General features: G+C 43.6%; 2 protein-coding genes across 3 annotated transcripts; both read left to right on the top strand.

Moving 5' to 3' along the window:
- Positions 1-1,262: 1,262 nt before the first annotated feature.
- On the top strand, positions 1,263-2,668 carry LOC146390487 (zinc finger BED domain-containing protein 4-like). The gene is made up of 2 exons (XM_084921640.1): positions 1,263-2,094; positions 2,250-2,668. The coding sequence occupies exons 1-2, from the start codon at positions 1,278-1,280 to the stop codon at positions 2,666-2,668; spliced, it is 1,236 nt and encodes a 411-aa protein (XP_084777766.1). The 5' UTR covers positions 1,263-1,277.
- Positions 2,669-3,631: 963 nt separating this feature from the next.
- On the top strand, positions 3,632-14,924 carry LOC146390486 (uncharacterized). 2 transcript variants are annotated; one of them, XM_084923535.1, is made up of 11 exons: positions 3,632-3,803; positions 3,893-4,080; positions 4,285-4,425; positions 11,498-11,636; positions 11,739-11,919; positions 12,050-12,191; positions 12,718-12,861; positions 13,308-13,384; positions 13,744-13,798; positions 13,972-13,993; positions 14,322-14,924. In XM_084923535.1, the coding sequence occupies exons 1-10, from the start codon at positions 3,660-3,662 to the stop codon at positions 13,973-13,975; spliced, it is 1,215 nt and encodes a 404-aa protein (XP_084779661.1). In that variant the 5' UTR covers positions 3,632-3,659; the 3' UTR covers positions 13,976-13,993; positions 14,322-14,924. The 2 variants fall into 2 exon arrangements, with proteins under 2 accessions (XP_084779661.1, XP_084779662.1); XM_084923536.1 differs by lacking the exons at positions 13,972-13,993; positions 14,322-14,924 and having other exon boundaries at positions 13,744-13,802.
- Positions 14,925-16,947: the final 2,023 nt, after the last annotated feature.

Below are 16,947 nucleotides of genomic sequence, written 5' to 3'. Positions count from 1 at the left end.
AAATATATCGAAACCATTTCAGTGAGCACTTTAAGGGCTGCTATGGTGTGGTTTGTTGTCAACTTTAATGGGCATATTTATGTGGTTGCTGACTCGTAAGTAAGGACGGGCGTTTCAAGAGTGTCCCTATAACATTGCTTGGCTAACAGCGGCGTTCTCGACAGTGAAGCCCAGATCAGAGCGGTCTATGGCTCTGGTCCAGATAGCACGGATCGCAAAACTGAGTCCTAAAGTTCTTAAATCGAACTTAAGGACCTTTGACTATGACTTTCTTAGGCGTTTTCTACTATGTTGCCCTACTAAACCAGTCCAGTATGTAGGGGCTATTTTAGCATTATTAGACACAGTTATTTTGTATTGGTGTAACTTCAGACTTTGAGTAGTTCATTTCTTGTCAATACAGCTGTGTCTGATAGCTGACTGGCAGGAGGAGGCTTAATGCAACCTGCAAAGTTAATGCACAGACATTTTGTCTTTTGTAAATTCCATTCAACTGTTTTTCTGTTCTTGTTATTTAAGGTCTTGCAACCCTGAACACTCCAGTATTTTCATTATTACTAGTTGTGCCTAATGATCTATATGTGTCACACTGGATTAGATTAGGTTATTTTGTATGCAAAGGTCTGCCCTCATTGATAGGTTTAAAATTACTGTGCTTGTAAGATACAGTAGTTTTTGTGGTTGAATAGAAACAGATGTTTTACAGATTCCTATTTCCCTGTTTTGTAGGTACTTGGAGTACAAAGCAGGATCTGCAACATCAGTGATAGCGGTCAATCCCACACAGCCTCAATTATCATTGTTTGCTCCAAGCATCCACTTATTTTCCCCAAATTCACCCAGGCAACAGGCCATCACCCAGTCCATCCTCCAGGACCTTATAGTTGGATGCTCTCTCCCCCTGTCTATCGTTGAGAATCCACATTTTAGACACTTCCTGAATGTCTTGGATAGCAAATACACTCCTGTGTCTAGAACCACCTTGACAGAGAAGCTGATACCTCACCTTGTCACTAAAGTGAAGGGTGACATAATCAAAGCCCTGGAAGTCCAGCCAAATGTAGCAATAACAACAGACCTCTGGTCTGACCGGAGGCTTCGTACTTTCCTGGGAGTTACTGCTCATGCTGCCTGCAAGAACAAGGACTCTTACAGTTTACAATCATTTTTGCTTGACTGTAGGCGTTTCACAGGGAACCACTGCGGCGAACGACTCGCCTCAGCAGTATGGCATTGGCCATAAAATAAGCTACATTCTGACGGATAATGCATCCAATATGAAGCGGGCCTTTAAAGTCAGGATGCCAGAAGTGGAGCACCCTGAAGGTGACAGCAGTGATGACCTCGATGATGAAACAATGTGGGAGGATGCAGAAGGTTCTGATCCATGGTCAACGGGTGAACGTCTTTCTTGCTTCGCCCACTCGCTGCAACTTGTAATCAGTGATGGGATGAAAGAGGTAAAGGCAATAGCTAGAGCCATTGCCAAAGCCAGCAAGTTTACAAACCTGCTGCACAGCAGTAGTAACCACAAAGACTTGTTTGAGGCACACTTTGGCTCCAATAAGTCCATCCCAGCAGGAAACCACACCCGCTGGAATAGCACCTACAGACAGTTAAAGGCTCTGATCACACTTGACCACGGGGCCATCACTGAAATGTGCAGCAATACAGAGAATTTAGTGTTTTCAACCCGAGAGTGGGCTCAGCTGAAAGACCTTTGTGCTTTGCTTGAGCCTTTTTCTGATGCAACAGACCTTACAGAAGGTGATCATCAGGTGACTGTTAGCATGGTGGTCCCCACTGTTCTGGACTTGAAGAATCATCTTATAAAGATGGAAGTACAAATGCCCCAGGCCGTAACTATAGTCAGGGCACTGAAAAGATCCTTAGAGAAACGGTTCTCTGGAATTTTCAGGCAGATTTGCATGGACGAAAAGGATCCAGAAGAGCCGTTTAGCCATCGGATCTACTTCCTTGCCACCATGCTCGACCTCCAGTTTGGACTGACCTGGGTAGATTTAGATGTCCAAAATGGTGAAACCGGACCAGCACTGAAGAGGTTCAGAGATGACCTTAAAAAGTCATTAATAGGTGACTGTATAATAATAATAATTTATTGTTATTGTTGTTTTTGTTGTTCCACTTATTATCACTGTCTTTGGTTTTATAGCATCATTAGAAGCATTCTGTCTAATCCTGTCTTTGTGTGTGTGTGTGTGTGTGTGTGTGTGTGCACCCTTTTCCAGACCTTTTGATCACAGAGGTAGACAGAGACGGACCTGCAGCACCAACAGAAGAAGACACAGAATTATCAGATAGTGACTCAGCGCCACCCCCAAAACAACGTCTTCTTTCACGCTACAAGGCATTTAGGTTGCAACGCAGCACAAGCCAGGACTCGAGCACTGATGCACAAATAAGCAAGTACCTAGACAGCATAAATGACTCTGACTGTGATGCACTCACCTTTTGGTCAAAAAACAAAGAGCGTTTCCCCAGTCTACACAGTGTTGCCTTGAAGGTCCTCTCTGTCCCTGCCTCTTCTGCCCCAGTTGAGAGGGTTTTTAGTAGAGGAGGCATTCTAATGAGACCCCACCGCGCACGGCTAGGCTATAAGATGTTGCAATCTTTAGTTTTCTTGAAGTGCAATCAATCACTGTTTTAAAATGTGAACTGTTTTCTCTCCCTCGTCTCTGAAAATATGCTGTTTGTTCATTATATATTTGTTCATAAGATATTTGTTATTTGTTCATAATGTCTGTGTTCTATTGTTCCTGCCCTACTGAACAACAGGCTTGATTTCATTGGCAGTGTGTTGTAATCTCATGCCACTGAAGACATCAAGATGCCAGAATCTTTTAAGCACTTGTTCTTATTCTTATTAATGCACAATTTGTATTGGTATGTAATATTTGTAGCTTGCATCTGATTCATGTGAGGTGTGCACATGTCTTTATATTGTTTGATTACAGAATTTTACTTAAAATGGTGTTGTTTGACTAAATAAATGTGACCATTGACTTTTAAATAACATCTGCATATCACTTTGTGTTGACAGGCCTTATCCATTTTAGGGAAGTTGATATCATACAGTGTAATTTGGCTAGTACTACTACAATAGGACATGATGCAATTTCAAGTTTATAATCTTCAGTTTGATGTCACAATTTTATCTATATATAAAGTATAACTGAAACCAGTTACATATTTCATATTTTACAGTTGTTGGAGGTGATCGCTGTTTTGTCAGATGACTTTGGGGCCAGTCAGTACCATCATGTCAGCCCTCAAAAGCACACAAAAGTTAGTCTTTTTTGTCCCGGTCTTGGTCGTGGTCTTGGTCTCGCCTCAACTTGGTCTTGGTCTCGTCTCGACTTGGTCTTGGTCTTGTCTTGGTCTCGATACCCTCTGGTCTTGGTCTTGTCTTGGTCTCGATACCCTCTGGTCTTGGTCTCGGATTAGGCGGTCTTGACTACAAGTCTACACTGTTCATTATTATTTATCAGGTACCATCTCAAACTCATGAGCATGAAACATTTCCTCATACCAGAACAGTTTACTACACAGAAACAGCAAGTAGATAAAAGGAGGAGAGTCAGAGAGAGGCTTTATTTGACGTACAAGTGTCTTTGTGAAGACAGACTAACAGATTGACCATGTCCCTCTCCGCAGTGCTGCTGCTGCTGCATCTGACGGTCTGCAACTCGCAGAATATTGATTTCTTCCTTAGCAATTTAAATGGCTTTGTTGGCGCAATCAACTTCTATACAAAAGAGAAGTTTGTAAATAATTCTTCTTCGGTATGTACAGGTTTTTTTTTTCTAAAATGTGTTTATATTTTGAAATGTAGGTTTTCTTTACTAAATTCCTATTCACTGTGACTCCACAGCTGACCATTCGCCTAATGGGGAACAATCTCAACTGCATTCCCGATTTCTCATTTGATTGCCAAAATAGCCACTGTGGGTATGTGAGCACTTTGGTACACAAGGTCGACCAAGAAGGCAGCGGAGAGTGGTGTCAGAATGAACTTAGGTCTGTTCAGCCATCTCCCATTAATGTGGTTGATTCACTCAGGTGAGTGTACCTTGAAAATATATAAAACGAACTTATTACTCATATTGTTATCATTCTTACACACACACACACACACACACACACACACACACACACACACACACACACACACACACACACACACACATATATATTAGTCCATGTGTTTTGCTATATACAGTGTAACACGCTGAAAACTGACTCTCCCACTATTTTCTATTGAAGGGTCCCTGGTGTTAATTGGGTGAGTGGCATCAAAAATAACATTGGATTGTGGACAACTGCAGTAGCATTCGACCTGAGGAACCGCTCTGACATCAACAAAGAAAACTCCTCACCCCAGTCTACCGTGATCCCATTTGTGAGGTGAGCCAACTCACTGTTTGTGTCTCTGCTAAAAAAGCAACAGCAGTAGCAGGACAAGAGTGACTGTGGCATTACTGCAAACTTCAAATCTGATATTGTTTCCATGTAGAAGACAAAACTGCTCACAGTATAAGGGCAAAGTCTAAAAATGTAGACAAAACATTATTAATGTTTAACTTGCTGCATGGTCAACTTTAACAGCCATTGCAACCACTGCCTCCGTAATAGAGTGGCAATAAACTAATTAAATGAACAAAAATAATTTGCCAAAAATAGTTTCCACACTAAAACGTTTGCATTTAAAGGTTTTAATTGTAATCCTATAACTCTTTCCTTAAAGAGCTTCTCTTACAGTACCCCCAGGCTCCAAATGAGAGAAAAACAGAAAATGAGTATGAAGATGTCATGGTCCTGGGTAATTTTGACCCAGTGTTCTTAGTTTTCCTGTGGTTTTGTATTTTGTTCCTTATGTTCATTGGATTTTTGGTTTGGTATTTGGATTCCCCCTGTGTCCATGCTTTTATTGTGGTGTTTGTTCTGGTACCGTGTTCCCGTCCTTTGTGTTCTGTGTTCTCCTCATCCCCTCGTGTATTCATCCTTGTTCTCTGCCTCTCTCTCTGTGCTGATCTCTGTGTACTGTGTTGTGTTTAAGGTCCACATCTTGGTGTCAGTATTTTCAGTTTCGTGTCCTCCCCGCTCAGTCACGAGTAATTGTCCTCAGCTGTGTTCCCCGTGTGTTCCCAATTCCCTCATTACCTTCTGTGTATTTATGTCAGAGTATCCCTTTGTTCCGTGTTGCGTCGTCCCTCTAGGTTGTGTGCATTCCCTCGTGTCTTCCCAGCGCCTCAGCTTTAGTTTCTCCCAGTATAGTTTTGTATGACTTCTTATGTTCCTATTAATAAAGATCTGCCTTTTGAGTTTATCCCCGCGTGTCTTGAGCCGTGCATTTGGGTCCTCTCTTGCCTTCACACAGCCGCCGCATGACAGAACGACGCAACCACGAAATGGACCCAGCAGGCTCCGCCCGAGAGGAAGATATTCTCCGTGTACAGAGTCTGGTGAAACGCATAACCCGCGCCTCGGACTCACGGACAATTTCCGTCGGACTTAACCCTTTCCTTCACCAGCTCACCTGCTATGAGGGCTTTATTGACGAACTGAGCCGAGCCAAGGAGGCGTTACAAGCTCGTGAGCTGGCAGACAGCATCTCCTCCCGGGATTCCACACCACAGCGAAAGCAGACGGAGATCTCCGCCAGGCAGCGGCCGCAGTGGCAGCGAACAAAGCTCGCCACGACGGTATCGCAGCAGCAGACGGGGCTCTCGGTATCGCAACAGCGGCTGCTACAACGAGAGGGTTTTTCGGCGCCACTGCCGCGGAGCCCTTCTCCATCCCCTCTCAGCTCTGACCGTCACTCTCCCGCTGCTTTCCTAGCAGTGATGTGGTCAGAGGATGAAGAGGAGACCGTCACCCCCGCATCATCACCGGTTTTCCCCGTCACCTCCGTTCCCTCATCCACGCCGTCGCCGGTCCTCTCCTCAGCCGGATTCCGGGACTTCTGAGCAGCCGGCTGGGGTGAGTGACAAAGACACTCTTTCTGTTCACTCTGAGGCTAGTTCTCACTACTCTGAATGCAGGAATGCAAACTCTGTGACTCTTGCCTCAGGCTCTAAAGGCTCACGATCTGTAAATGTTGAATCCGAACCCAAACTTCTTATGAACTGTTGTACTGCCCAGAGGGTCAACTCAGAGACCGTTTCTCCTACGTTTGGACTCATATTTGAGAAAGATTATCCTTTGCTAGTGTTTCCTAGGTCTGAAAACTTGAAGTCAGCATTTCCTGAGTTAGAGACACCTGTTTCTGTGCCCTTTACCTGTGTGTCTGCTGAGGATGATTGTTTTGCAGTTACACTCACCACTGGGGCTTTAAAACCTGCCTCCTTAGATGTTAAAGCAGTAAAATCCAAGACTGTAAATGTTCCTGTGATAGCTCGACCCCAGCTCGTTACTTCTGAGCCATCACCCCAGGGGAAAGTCCATTCTGACGTATTTACTGATTCGAATGTTCTTGAGTCAGGGGGCTCTACACCCACCACTGTTTTCCCTAGGTTTACTGCTTCCAGCGATCCGGAGGTAAAAGACTTTGTTTCATCTGCCTCTCCGGTGCACAGAACTATGTTTACATCGGCTATTAACCCCTCCTCTGACAGTATAAGCATGGTTAGCTCCGAAGAAAGTAGCTCTAAGACTGTTGGTGCATCAGCTGATCACATTTCTCTAGAGTCTGTAAACACTGAAGGTGGTGCTTTAGTGCCTGTAAGCTACAGCTTTAGCACACTTAACACTACGAAGTCAGAGCGCTGTTCCTCCTCCGCTCACTCAGGGCAGGGAATTAATCTCTTGCAGACTGTTCTTTCTAGGCCCGGCTCCCAGGCCCCTTGTGTTCTAGGGATAGCTGCGGCCCAGCACTCCCCTGCACCTATCTCAGTTCCCCAGGTGAGGGGGGCTGGTGCCCAGCTGGTCCCTGTTCCAGTTTCCGGGTCGGCTGAGGCTCTGCTGGTCCCTGCACCCGTATCAGCTCCTTGGGTGGGGACAGCAGCCGCCCAGTCCCTGCCGAAACCTGTGCCAACCGCTGAGGTGAGGCCTGCCAGGACCCAGCCGATCTCTGCACCTGTACCGACTCCTCAGGTGGGAGCGACTGGTGTCCAGCAGGTGCCTGCACCTTTCATCCGCATTGTAGGCTCAGGGGAACCGACACCGCCACCTGTCCTACATCCGCTCCCACAACCATCATTACACTCAGCTGCACAGAATGCTCCTCAGTCAGTCAGTCAGCCTTCTCCTCAGTGTACAGTCCAGCCTTCTCCCCAACCGCCATTACTACCACTAGCTCAGTTTGCTACCCAGTCTCCCTCATTGCAATCTGTAGCTCCGTCTCCTATGTCCCCGCTAGCTCCGTCTCCTGTGTCCCCCGCACCTCAGTCATCTACCCCACCACAAGCTCAATTTTCACCTCTACCATCACTTCAGTCATCAGTTCGGTCTGCCACTCAGTCGCCCTTAGCTCCATCATCCACACTACCACCTGCTTCTCTTCCACCACAACCGTCACGACACTCAGCCATTCAGGCTGCTGCTCAGTCAGTCATTCAACCTGTAGTCCTGCCATTAATGCACTCCTTAGCTGAACCATTAGCACAGTCACCGTTAACTCAGTTGTCCACTCCACCGCCTACTCCACTGTCACCACAACCATTACTACAGCCATCAGTTCAGTCCCCTGTAGCAGTTCAGTCTTCAGTTCGGTTCCCTGTAGCAGTTTGGTCTTCTGGTCAGTTTAACATTCAGCCAGGGGTCCCGATACCCTCTGGCTCTACATCAGCTCCTGCTGTAAGCTCAGATGAGCCCATCCAGCACTCCGCGGCTTCCACGCTGCCACCTGCCTTGTCCGCTGGGGGTTCTGGAGAGCCCAGCCAGCTTCAGCTTCAGCTTCGCCATCGCCTGGTCCAGCTTCAGCTTCGCCGTCGCCTGGTCCAGCTTCAACTTCAGCTTCAGCCTCGTCTGGTCCAGCCTCCGCATCCGCTTCAGCCTCGTCTGGTCCAGCCTCTGCCTCGTCCGGTGCTGTGGGGGCCACGCAGCCTTTAGGTCCCATACTGCTGCCTTGACATCGTTGGTCGTCTGCCAATCCACTATGGACTGCCTCCCAAACGCCACCGCTGCCTTCCGCGCGGTCCGCCCCCGGAACTGTCTGCCCGCCGTCGCCATCCGCACGGTCGGCCCGCGGAACTGTCTGCCCGCCGTCCACACGGTCGGCCCCCGGAACTGTTTCCACGCCATTGCCGCCCGCACGATCGGCCTCCTGAACTGAACTGTTTTGCACTATTGTGTTGCCATCCTCCAGGTCGAACTCCTGAACTGTTTTTGATTTGCTCCTTGTGCTCCAGTTTTTGTGGTTATCTTGTTTTTGGACTCGAAACTTTCAGTTTCGTGTCCTCCCCGCTCAGTCATGAGTAATTGTCCTCAGCTGTGTTCCCCGTGTGTTCCTACTTCCCTCATTACCTTCTGTGTATTTATGTCAGAGTATCCCTTTGTTCCGTGTTGCGTCGTCCCTCTAGGTTGTGTGCATTCCCTCGTGTCTTCCCAGCGCCTCAGCTTTAGTTTCTCCCAGTATACAGGGAGTGCAGAATTATTAGGCAAGTTGTATTTTTGAGGAATAATTGTATTATTGAACAACAACCATGTTCTCAATGAACCCAAAAACCTCATTAATATCAAAGCTGAATGTTTTTGGAAGTAGTTTTCAGTTTGTTTTTAGTTTTAGCTATTTTAGGGGGATATCTGTGTGTGCAGGTGACTATTACTGTGCATAATTATTAGGCAACTTAACAAAAAACAAATATATACCCATTTCAATTATTTATTTTTACCAGTGAAACCAATATAACATCTCCACATTCACAAATATACATTTCTGACATTCAAAAACAAAACAAAAACAAATCAGCGACCAATATAGCCACCTTTCTTTGCAAGGACACTCAAAAGCCTGCCATCCATGGATTCTGTCAGTGTTTTGATCTGTTCACCATCAACATTGCGTGCAGCAGCAACCACAGCCTCCCAGACACTGTTCAGAGAGGTGTACTGTTTTCCCTCCTTGTAAATCTCACATTTGATGATGGACCACAGGTTCTCAATGGGGTCCAGATCAGGTGAACAAGGTGCCCATGTCAGTAGTTTTTCTTCTTTTATACCCTTTCTTGCCAGCCACGCTGTGGAGTACTTGGACGCGTGTGATGGAGCATTGTCCTGCATGAAAATCACGTTTTTCTTGAAGGATGCAGACTTCTTCCTGTACCACTGCTTGAAGAAGGTGTCTTCCAGAAACTGGCAGTAGGACTGGGAGTTGAGCTTGACTCCATCCTCAACCCGAAAAGGCCCCACAAGCTCATCTTTGATGATACCAGCCCAAACCAGTACTCCACCTCCACCTTGCTGGCGTCTGAGTCGGACTGGAGCTCTCTGCCCTTTACCAATCCAGCCACGGGCCCATCCATCTGGCCCATCAAGACTCACTCTCATGTCATCAGTCCATAAAACCTTAGAAAAACCAGTCTTGAGATATTTCTTGGCCCAGTCTTGACGTTTCAGCTTGTGTGTCTTGTTCAGTGGTGGTCGTCTTTCAGCCTTTCTTACCTTGGCCATGTCTCTGAGTATTGCACACCTTGTGCTTTTGGGCACTCCAGTGATGTTGCAGCTCTGAAATATGGCCAAACTGGTGGCAAGTGGCATCTTGGCAGCTGCACGCTTGACTTTTCTCAGTTCATGGGCAGTTATTTTGCGCCTTGGTTTTTCCACACGCTTCTTGCGACCCTGTTGACTATTTTGAATGAAATGCTTGATTGTTCGATGATCACGCTTCAGAAGCTTTGCAATTTTGAGACTGTTGCATCCCTCTGCAAGATATCTCACTATTTTTGACTTTTCTGAGCCTGTCAAGTCCTTCTTTTGACCCATTTTGCCAAAGGAAAGGACGTTGCCTAATAATTATGCACACCTGATATAGGGTGTTGATGTCATTAGACCACACCCCTTCTCATTACAGAGATGCACATCACCTAATATGCTTAATTGGTAGTAGGCTTTTGAGCCTATACAGCTTGGAGTAAGACAACATGCATGAAGAGGATGAAGTGGACAAAATACTCATTTGCCTAATAATTCTGCACTCCCTGTAGTTTTGTATGACTTATGTTCCTATTAATAAAGATCTGCCTTTTGAGTTTATCCCCGCGTGTCTTGAGCCGTGCATTTGGGTCCTCTCTTGCCTTCACACAGCCGCCGCATGACAGAAGATGAGTTAACGTCTTTGTCACCAAATGACAAAAATCTCTTTTAAATTTAGCTTAACAAAGAGACTTCCTGTCAGAAACCTCCCAAAAAGAGAAGTGCAGTTAAAATGGAAACATCCCCTGAGAAACTTCAAGGAGAAAATATGCAGTTATTTTATACCTGTGGCAAGTTTAAATTTAAAAAGAGATTTTATTTGTCTGTTGTTGTTCCTTATAGAGTAATTGTAATGTTCCTGCCACGGTCTGGCTGGCAGACCATGGGGATATGGGGGAATGAGGACCCGAAACGCATGGTTCTGCGATGCAAACAGTGCACTTTATTTACAGTGAAGGCTGTAAACACAATAACTCCCCGTTGCTCCCTTGAATCCAGTGTGTGTGTGCTCCCCTCCGACGTCTGTGCTCGTGCTCCCCGCTGTTGTGTTCTCGCACACCCTGTGCGTGCTGCTGTTCTGGTCCACTCTTCCACCTGGGGGGGAAAACCACAAAAACAGCCATCAACACCAACCCTGGCGGGCATACACGAACAGCACCGTCGTACGCTGACATGCACTAACTTGGGTAGACAACTCAATGATCCCGCGCCGGTGGGAGCTCCAACACTCTCCTAAGTAGCTCCCCCGACGAGCCCTGATCACCAACAGGTGTGTGGCAGGAACTTCAGGTGTGGCCAGTCCTCCTGCAGGGCCACACCCATCAGGCCTGCATGTGGCTGTTCTCCATCCTCCAGCCACACATGTACACACCCACACCCTGCCTATACATATAACGAGTGGAACACAGACTAACACAGCATTGTGTTAGTCACACACATCACCAAATAATAACGATAATAATAATAATAACAATAATAATCATAATAATAACAACAACAACCGTCAAAACTGCTCACGGACCCCCAGTCCTCCAGAGCCGGGTCTGTGACAGTTCCTCCATGTTTGCTGTAATGTTTAAGTAGTTTAGTGATGCTTTAAATTAAATCTCGCTTAATATATAAACTATACAATTTAAAGTTTTATTTTGAGACAGTGAACTGAATATTGCTATGTTTAAAATTACCTTGTGTGGTTTTTAACCAAAAATATTTCAGTTCCAGTGATCAGGCTGTGGCTGTATTTTGCAGATTTTAAGAGTGAATGCATGGAGCTGCACATTAACTTCACACTAAAGTGAATCCTGGAAAATGAAAATTTAAGATTGTATTTGTTATTCTTTCTCAGAGTTCCTTCAAACTGTCGGAGAGATTTCAGCCTGTTGATGTTTGACCCTGATGGGGATCAGGTTAAATGCAGATATGGAAACTCCTCACTCTTTGAGTGTAACGGCTGTGAGCCACCATCTGTCCTCAGCCTCTCATCAGTGAGCATGACTGTTAATCTAGTGCTTAATGAGACAGAAGGATAGTTGTAATAATAAACACTTGCTCATTTGATCTCTTTTCCTTTTTTATTCCTCATGCAGTCCACTTGTACTCTGTCGTTCGCCCCCACTGCCGACAGTAATGTGGGCCGTTATGGAGTACAGCTGCTGATGGAGGACTTTCCCAGGAAGAACATCACCATGACTGGAGTCAATGGCACAAAAACAACACAAACACCTAACGATGCTCTCAGCAAAGTACCGATCCAGTTTGTTCTGATAGGTACAAGTCCATATTTTAATAGATGGAGTTGAACCTGTAAAGATCTGATCTAAACTTAGAAATACTGTTCTAACTTCGAACTATGAATTCCACCCCGAAAAAAACTCGTTGGTTTTCTGTCATCTTTCAGTGGATCCTCCTGTCTTGTCCTGCACAGAGGGAGACTTTTTGCCCAAATTCTTGCCTCCAACCCCAAACAACAGAGCTCGGCTCTACACGCCTGTTAATAAGACTCTGGAAATCAGCATCAGTGCAGAGGCACAAAACTCCACGTAAGTCAAAGAAAAACACATTTGACATTCTTGACATTGTAAAGTAAGGTTAACTATGTCCCACAGAACTGTTTTCAGGTTAGACAAGAAATACATTCACACATCAGTGGATTCCTGTCATGTTTCTGTTCATTGATCAAATCAAGATTTTATCCATTGTGTTCTGTTTAATCTGTGCATCAGTCCTGCACTGGCACACAAAACAGGTTTAACAAGACACGTAAGAGCGTAACACAGTCAGATATATACAAGGCTGTATGAGCTATAAAGAGTAGGTTCAACACATATTTAACCCAAAGAGAAGTCAAATCTGTTTTAAGGCTATTTTGCTTTAATGCAACATGAGTAAATAAAAACTCGTGAAATTATGTTTAAGTAAAATTAGGCTTATTAACTCAAACCCTTAAAACTAAACAGAAGTGAGTCAAAGTGATGCTCATTCACAGACAAACACTCTGCTTTGTATGTAGTTGAAGAAGCTATGAGAATTAAGTTGATTAATTTTTTGTTTTTCTCTTTGTTGAAGGATCTCTGAGCTGCTGTTCAGCGGACCATATGATGCAATTCAGAATAAAACTGGACCAGGAAAGTTCACCCTGAGATGGACACCGTCTAAATCACAAGACAATGACACCCTCCCCTTCTGCTTTGTTGTCCAGGCACTTTCCAAGTTAGTACCTTTTTACAAATTCATCCCTTAGAGCATGAGTGTTAGGCAGAAAGCACTTAAGCATAGACAAAAGAGCTTGTTTGAATGGGTGAATGAGGCGTGCTGCATAAAGCAGAAAAGCACTAAAGAAGAATCAGTCCATTTGCAATTTTGCAGCCATAAACTATATTGGTGAATGTTTAAATCTGACTTTAGTAGAAAATGATTTAGACCCCAGGCCCAGAAGGAGTCATGGCAAGAAAATTAAATTCCCCAAAAAACCAAAACCCCTTTCTCTGCTTCCAATGACCAACCAAAAAGTTATTGGTTTGTCATCTAGAACTGTTAATCAAACACACCCATATTACTTGTACATATACTTTGTGTCATTAACAGAAAAGACGATCTTAAAATATAATATAATCTCATGGAAATAATGTAATCACTGTTCTGATTTATTTCCGTAGGGAAACCAAGTATCACTCAGACCTTCGATGTGTCAGCGTGACTGTTGGAAATGGTGCCCCAGCCAGTGCTTCAGCTTGTAAGTAACAATGACAGGAAGTAAATGTTAACAAATAAATAAAGTTGCTAAACCTGTGTATTTGTAAATAATTTTTGACATTGTTGCAAAATTCATTAATTAGAAATGAAAAGCTAAAAATGAACAACTAACGCCAATGAATTTCTCTTCATATTTATCTCCTTTCTTGGAGGCAGAAATGATGCTCAGACCTTCTTTTATATTTAATTGCCATAAATGCAGAGGTGACATAAATATAGCTCTTAAAATTGGTGTCACCATTTGTCAGCCAATCATATCGACTAAATCTTTATGTGTTTTTAAATGAAAAGTCTGTTTGGTTGGTCAGAAGTTCTTTAATCATTTTCTACTTGTTTTAGTTGTCCTGGTCATGGGATCTTTCCTTTCAACTCTTATTCTTGCCTTCCCTTCCATGTAAGTATGTGTCTGCATATTTAGATCTTTTTTTGCCGAAATGTGACATGTTGTGTATTTTTTAAACGTGTTAGGCCCATAAAATTATTATTGCTATTATTAACTTTAAAACTGAAACAAAATCAACCCCTTTGATCATCATTCTGATGTTGAGTTTTTGTGTCTTATCTCAGATGAATATGGATAAAATCAGAGGTAAGTCTCTTCTATAATCAGATTTTCTACCATAGCATCAATAACTGCTCTTTACCACTAAGTACTAATAGTACAACTGGTATTGCTAAAAGTAGCAGTGTTGATGTCCAGTGATTGAGCTACAGAAAACTATGAGCACACACACAATGGCTATGGCAACCTCTGTAGGAGCATACAAATAATTAGCAAAATATGCTAACACCACACAAAGCACAACTTATTCTATGAAATATTCCAGAAATGAGTCACATCATACAATCACTAAATATCTATCAAATGTAAAAAAAAAAAAATTTCTATGAAAGCGCTGTTTCAAATTTCCTTCTAGATTGAAGATGTACCTGACTCTGGATTGATGCAACGGTATCACCCTCTACTGTTACAACATGAATGTCATCCGACTCTGCACAAATAACTTTTTTCAAGTTTCTTTAAGTTTTGTTCCAACCAATGTAATCAAATTAAATAAGTACAGTAAAAAAATATAATGTTAAGTGCAAGGTTATATATCTGAATTTATTTGATTCTGTCATTCTTTTCATTTATCAGTACTTTTAATCGGTGCTTTGGAACTGTTTTTTATTTTTATTTCACTGTGGTTTTATTGATTTTACAATCTTTTTCATTTATATTTGGAGTACTACTGTATTCAACATAAATAAACATAGTACTCATCACCCAGTAAATCATTGTCCTAGTAAAGTGGGAATTATTGTTAATATAATTACTGGTTTTGTAACCTTGCTTTTCGAGGAATGGAACAATTACAAATCTTGAAATGTTGTAAAACTAATAATAGTATGAAGAGCTGACCTAATAACACTATCACACTGATATTTATCTGGAAACAAAATCCATCAAAATATTTTTAAGCTGTTAATGAAGTATAACATAACATCCAAAATTGACTCGTGGTATTTATTTATTTGCAGAGTGCTGTGCAAGTATGACTGATCTGTGAAGTGTCACTGTTGCAAACACTGATTGGAGTCTTTACTAATTTGTCCTCATTTGTTTCAGGCGATTTACTGAATTGATGTAAATTTTATTTCTGATAGTTTAGCTTGATTTATTTTACCAAGTTATTAATCAGATCATCTGTAACACCTCCTATTAGTCCACAAACTACTGCACTTGAACCAACACCTACTAGTCAACCAAACACTACTCCTACAAGTCTTTCAAAAACGACATTCCCTGACAATACTCCAACTTGGTGAATTAACAGTGAATTAATCATGTGAAATAGTTAAAAATGTTAAACAAAAATTAATACATGTAATACATGGCAGCAATCCAGGCTGACACACGTCGAAGTTAGCTTGTTAGCTCCCTTCTCTTACTTACTTGCAGCAAGGGCAGCCACAGAGTGCTCGCACGGGAGTGAGAGCTCAGGGACTCGCGCTTTGCCACTGCCCTGGTCTTTATTTATACACCCGTAGGTGCGTTTATTCCTTACATTGGAATGTGGATGTGTATACGCGCGTGCGTGTGTGTGTGTGTGTGTGTGTGTGTGTGTGGGGGGGGGGTCAGAGTGTGACCCCATAAAGACTTCCCTAAACCTGCTGGTCTGGAAGTCCAGCAGTTCATCTAAACAAAAGGCACTTAGACTAAAACTGACATAGATACGTTTATCCTACCACAAAACAATAAGAGAAGGTACGACCTCTCCCATGCTCCCAGGATGTGGGTGTGAATGCCAGAGCACTCTGGAATGTACAATTTTCTATTTTCTATTTCTATTTCTATTTTCTATTAAGTACAATTTTCTATTGACAGCCGGAACAGGTAAGTGACACTAGAGAATGCTGTAGGTGATGTCAGATGCCGGACTCTTGGCAGAAAGAAAGCAAATGGTAGCTTAGAATTTAACAAATGTTTTTTTAAGCTTCAGTTATATTAACATTACATCTTGGAGAGAATCTAAACAAGAGGATATAGTGATGAAGAAAGCCCAGAACACAGCCTCCATGGCCAAAATTAGGATGCCATCATCGAAAAGATGTCGCCAGGCAGACTCCCCCGGCACAACATCGCCTGACTTTGCTAATGTCCTGGAGTTAATCGATATGCAAATGCCAGCTTCGATGCAAGGTTGTCCTGGTGGAGGTTTTACACCATGAATTTAAATCCGTGAGAGAATCCATGGAGTTCAACCAGCAGCAGGTGGAAACGCTGCTGAAAAAGCCACGCTATGGGAGCCGGTTAAGTCTCTTACCGAGAATGGGACCCAGCTGACCCAGTGTATTAAAAGACTGTTAATACACTGCATGCCAGTAGTACGATAGACAATCTTGTGTTTTCTGGTATCCCAGAATCTGCTGGAGAGGACACAGAAGCAACAGTGAAAAGCTTCATTAAAACCCACCTGAAGCTTCCGAGGACACCATAAAGAACAGTCACGAAAGAGTCCTTCTTATCGGAGCTAAGAGATCGGGGGCTGGGAGACCACATCCAATTGTGGCCAAATTTGGCCATTTCAAGTAGAAGGAGCAGGTGAAGTGTCGTAGCAGGTAGCTGAAAGGAACGGACTTCAACATGAACGACCAATTTCCGAAAGAGATCCTGGAACGACACAAGGCCCTATTCCCAATCAGACGCGACTTCACCCAGAAGATGCCGTGCATTTAGGAAGTCATTAAGTAGTGTTGAGAATAATAGATTGCTTGGTATACATTGGAGTTAGAGAGACTGTAGTTTGTGATTGTTTGCAACATTATAATATGGCGCAGGGGCGATTCTAGGATCAGAGCTTTGGGGGTGCTGAGCACCCAGAGAGCTGCCCAGCCAGGCCAGATAAACTTTACTTGTCACGATGAGACTTCTTCCCCGTCTCTGTCAGTCCCTGCATCCCTAAATGCCTCCAGTTGTCCCGAGTTCTCTCTGACTGTCTCCTTGGTGCATTTAAACCCCTGTTCCTCCCTGTCCTCATCGTCTGTTGTCTTCGTCTCCGT

The sequence above is a fragment of the Perissodus microlepis genome, chromosome 3 (genome assembly GCF_051167445.1).
Source record: "Perissodus microlepis isolate ML-2025 ecotype Zambia chromosome 3, ASM5116744v1, whole genome shotgun sequence".
NCBI classification, from domain to species: Eukaryota; Metazoa; Chordata; class Actinopteri; order Cichliformes; family Cichlidae; genus Perissodus; species Perissodus microlepis.
This window is presented reverse-complemented; position numbering and strand designations above follow the sequence as displayed.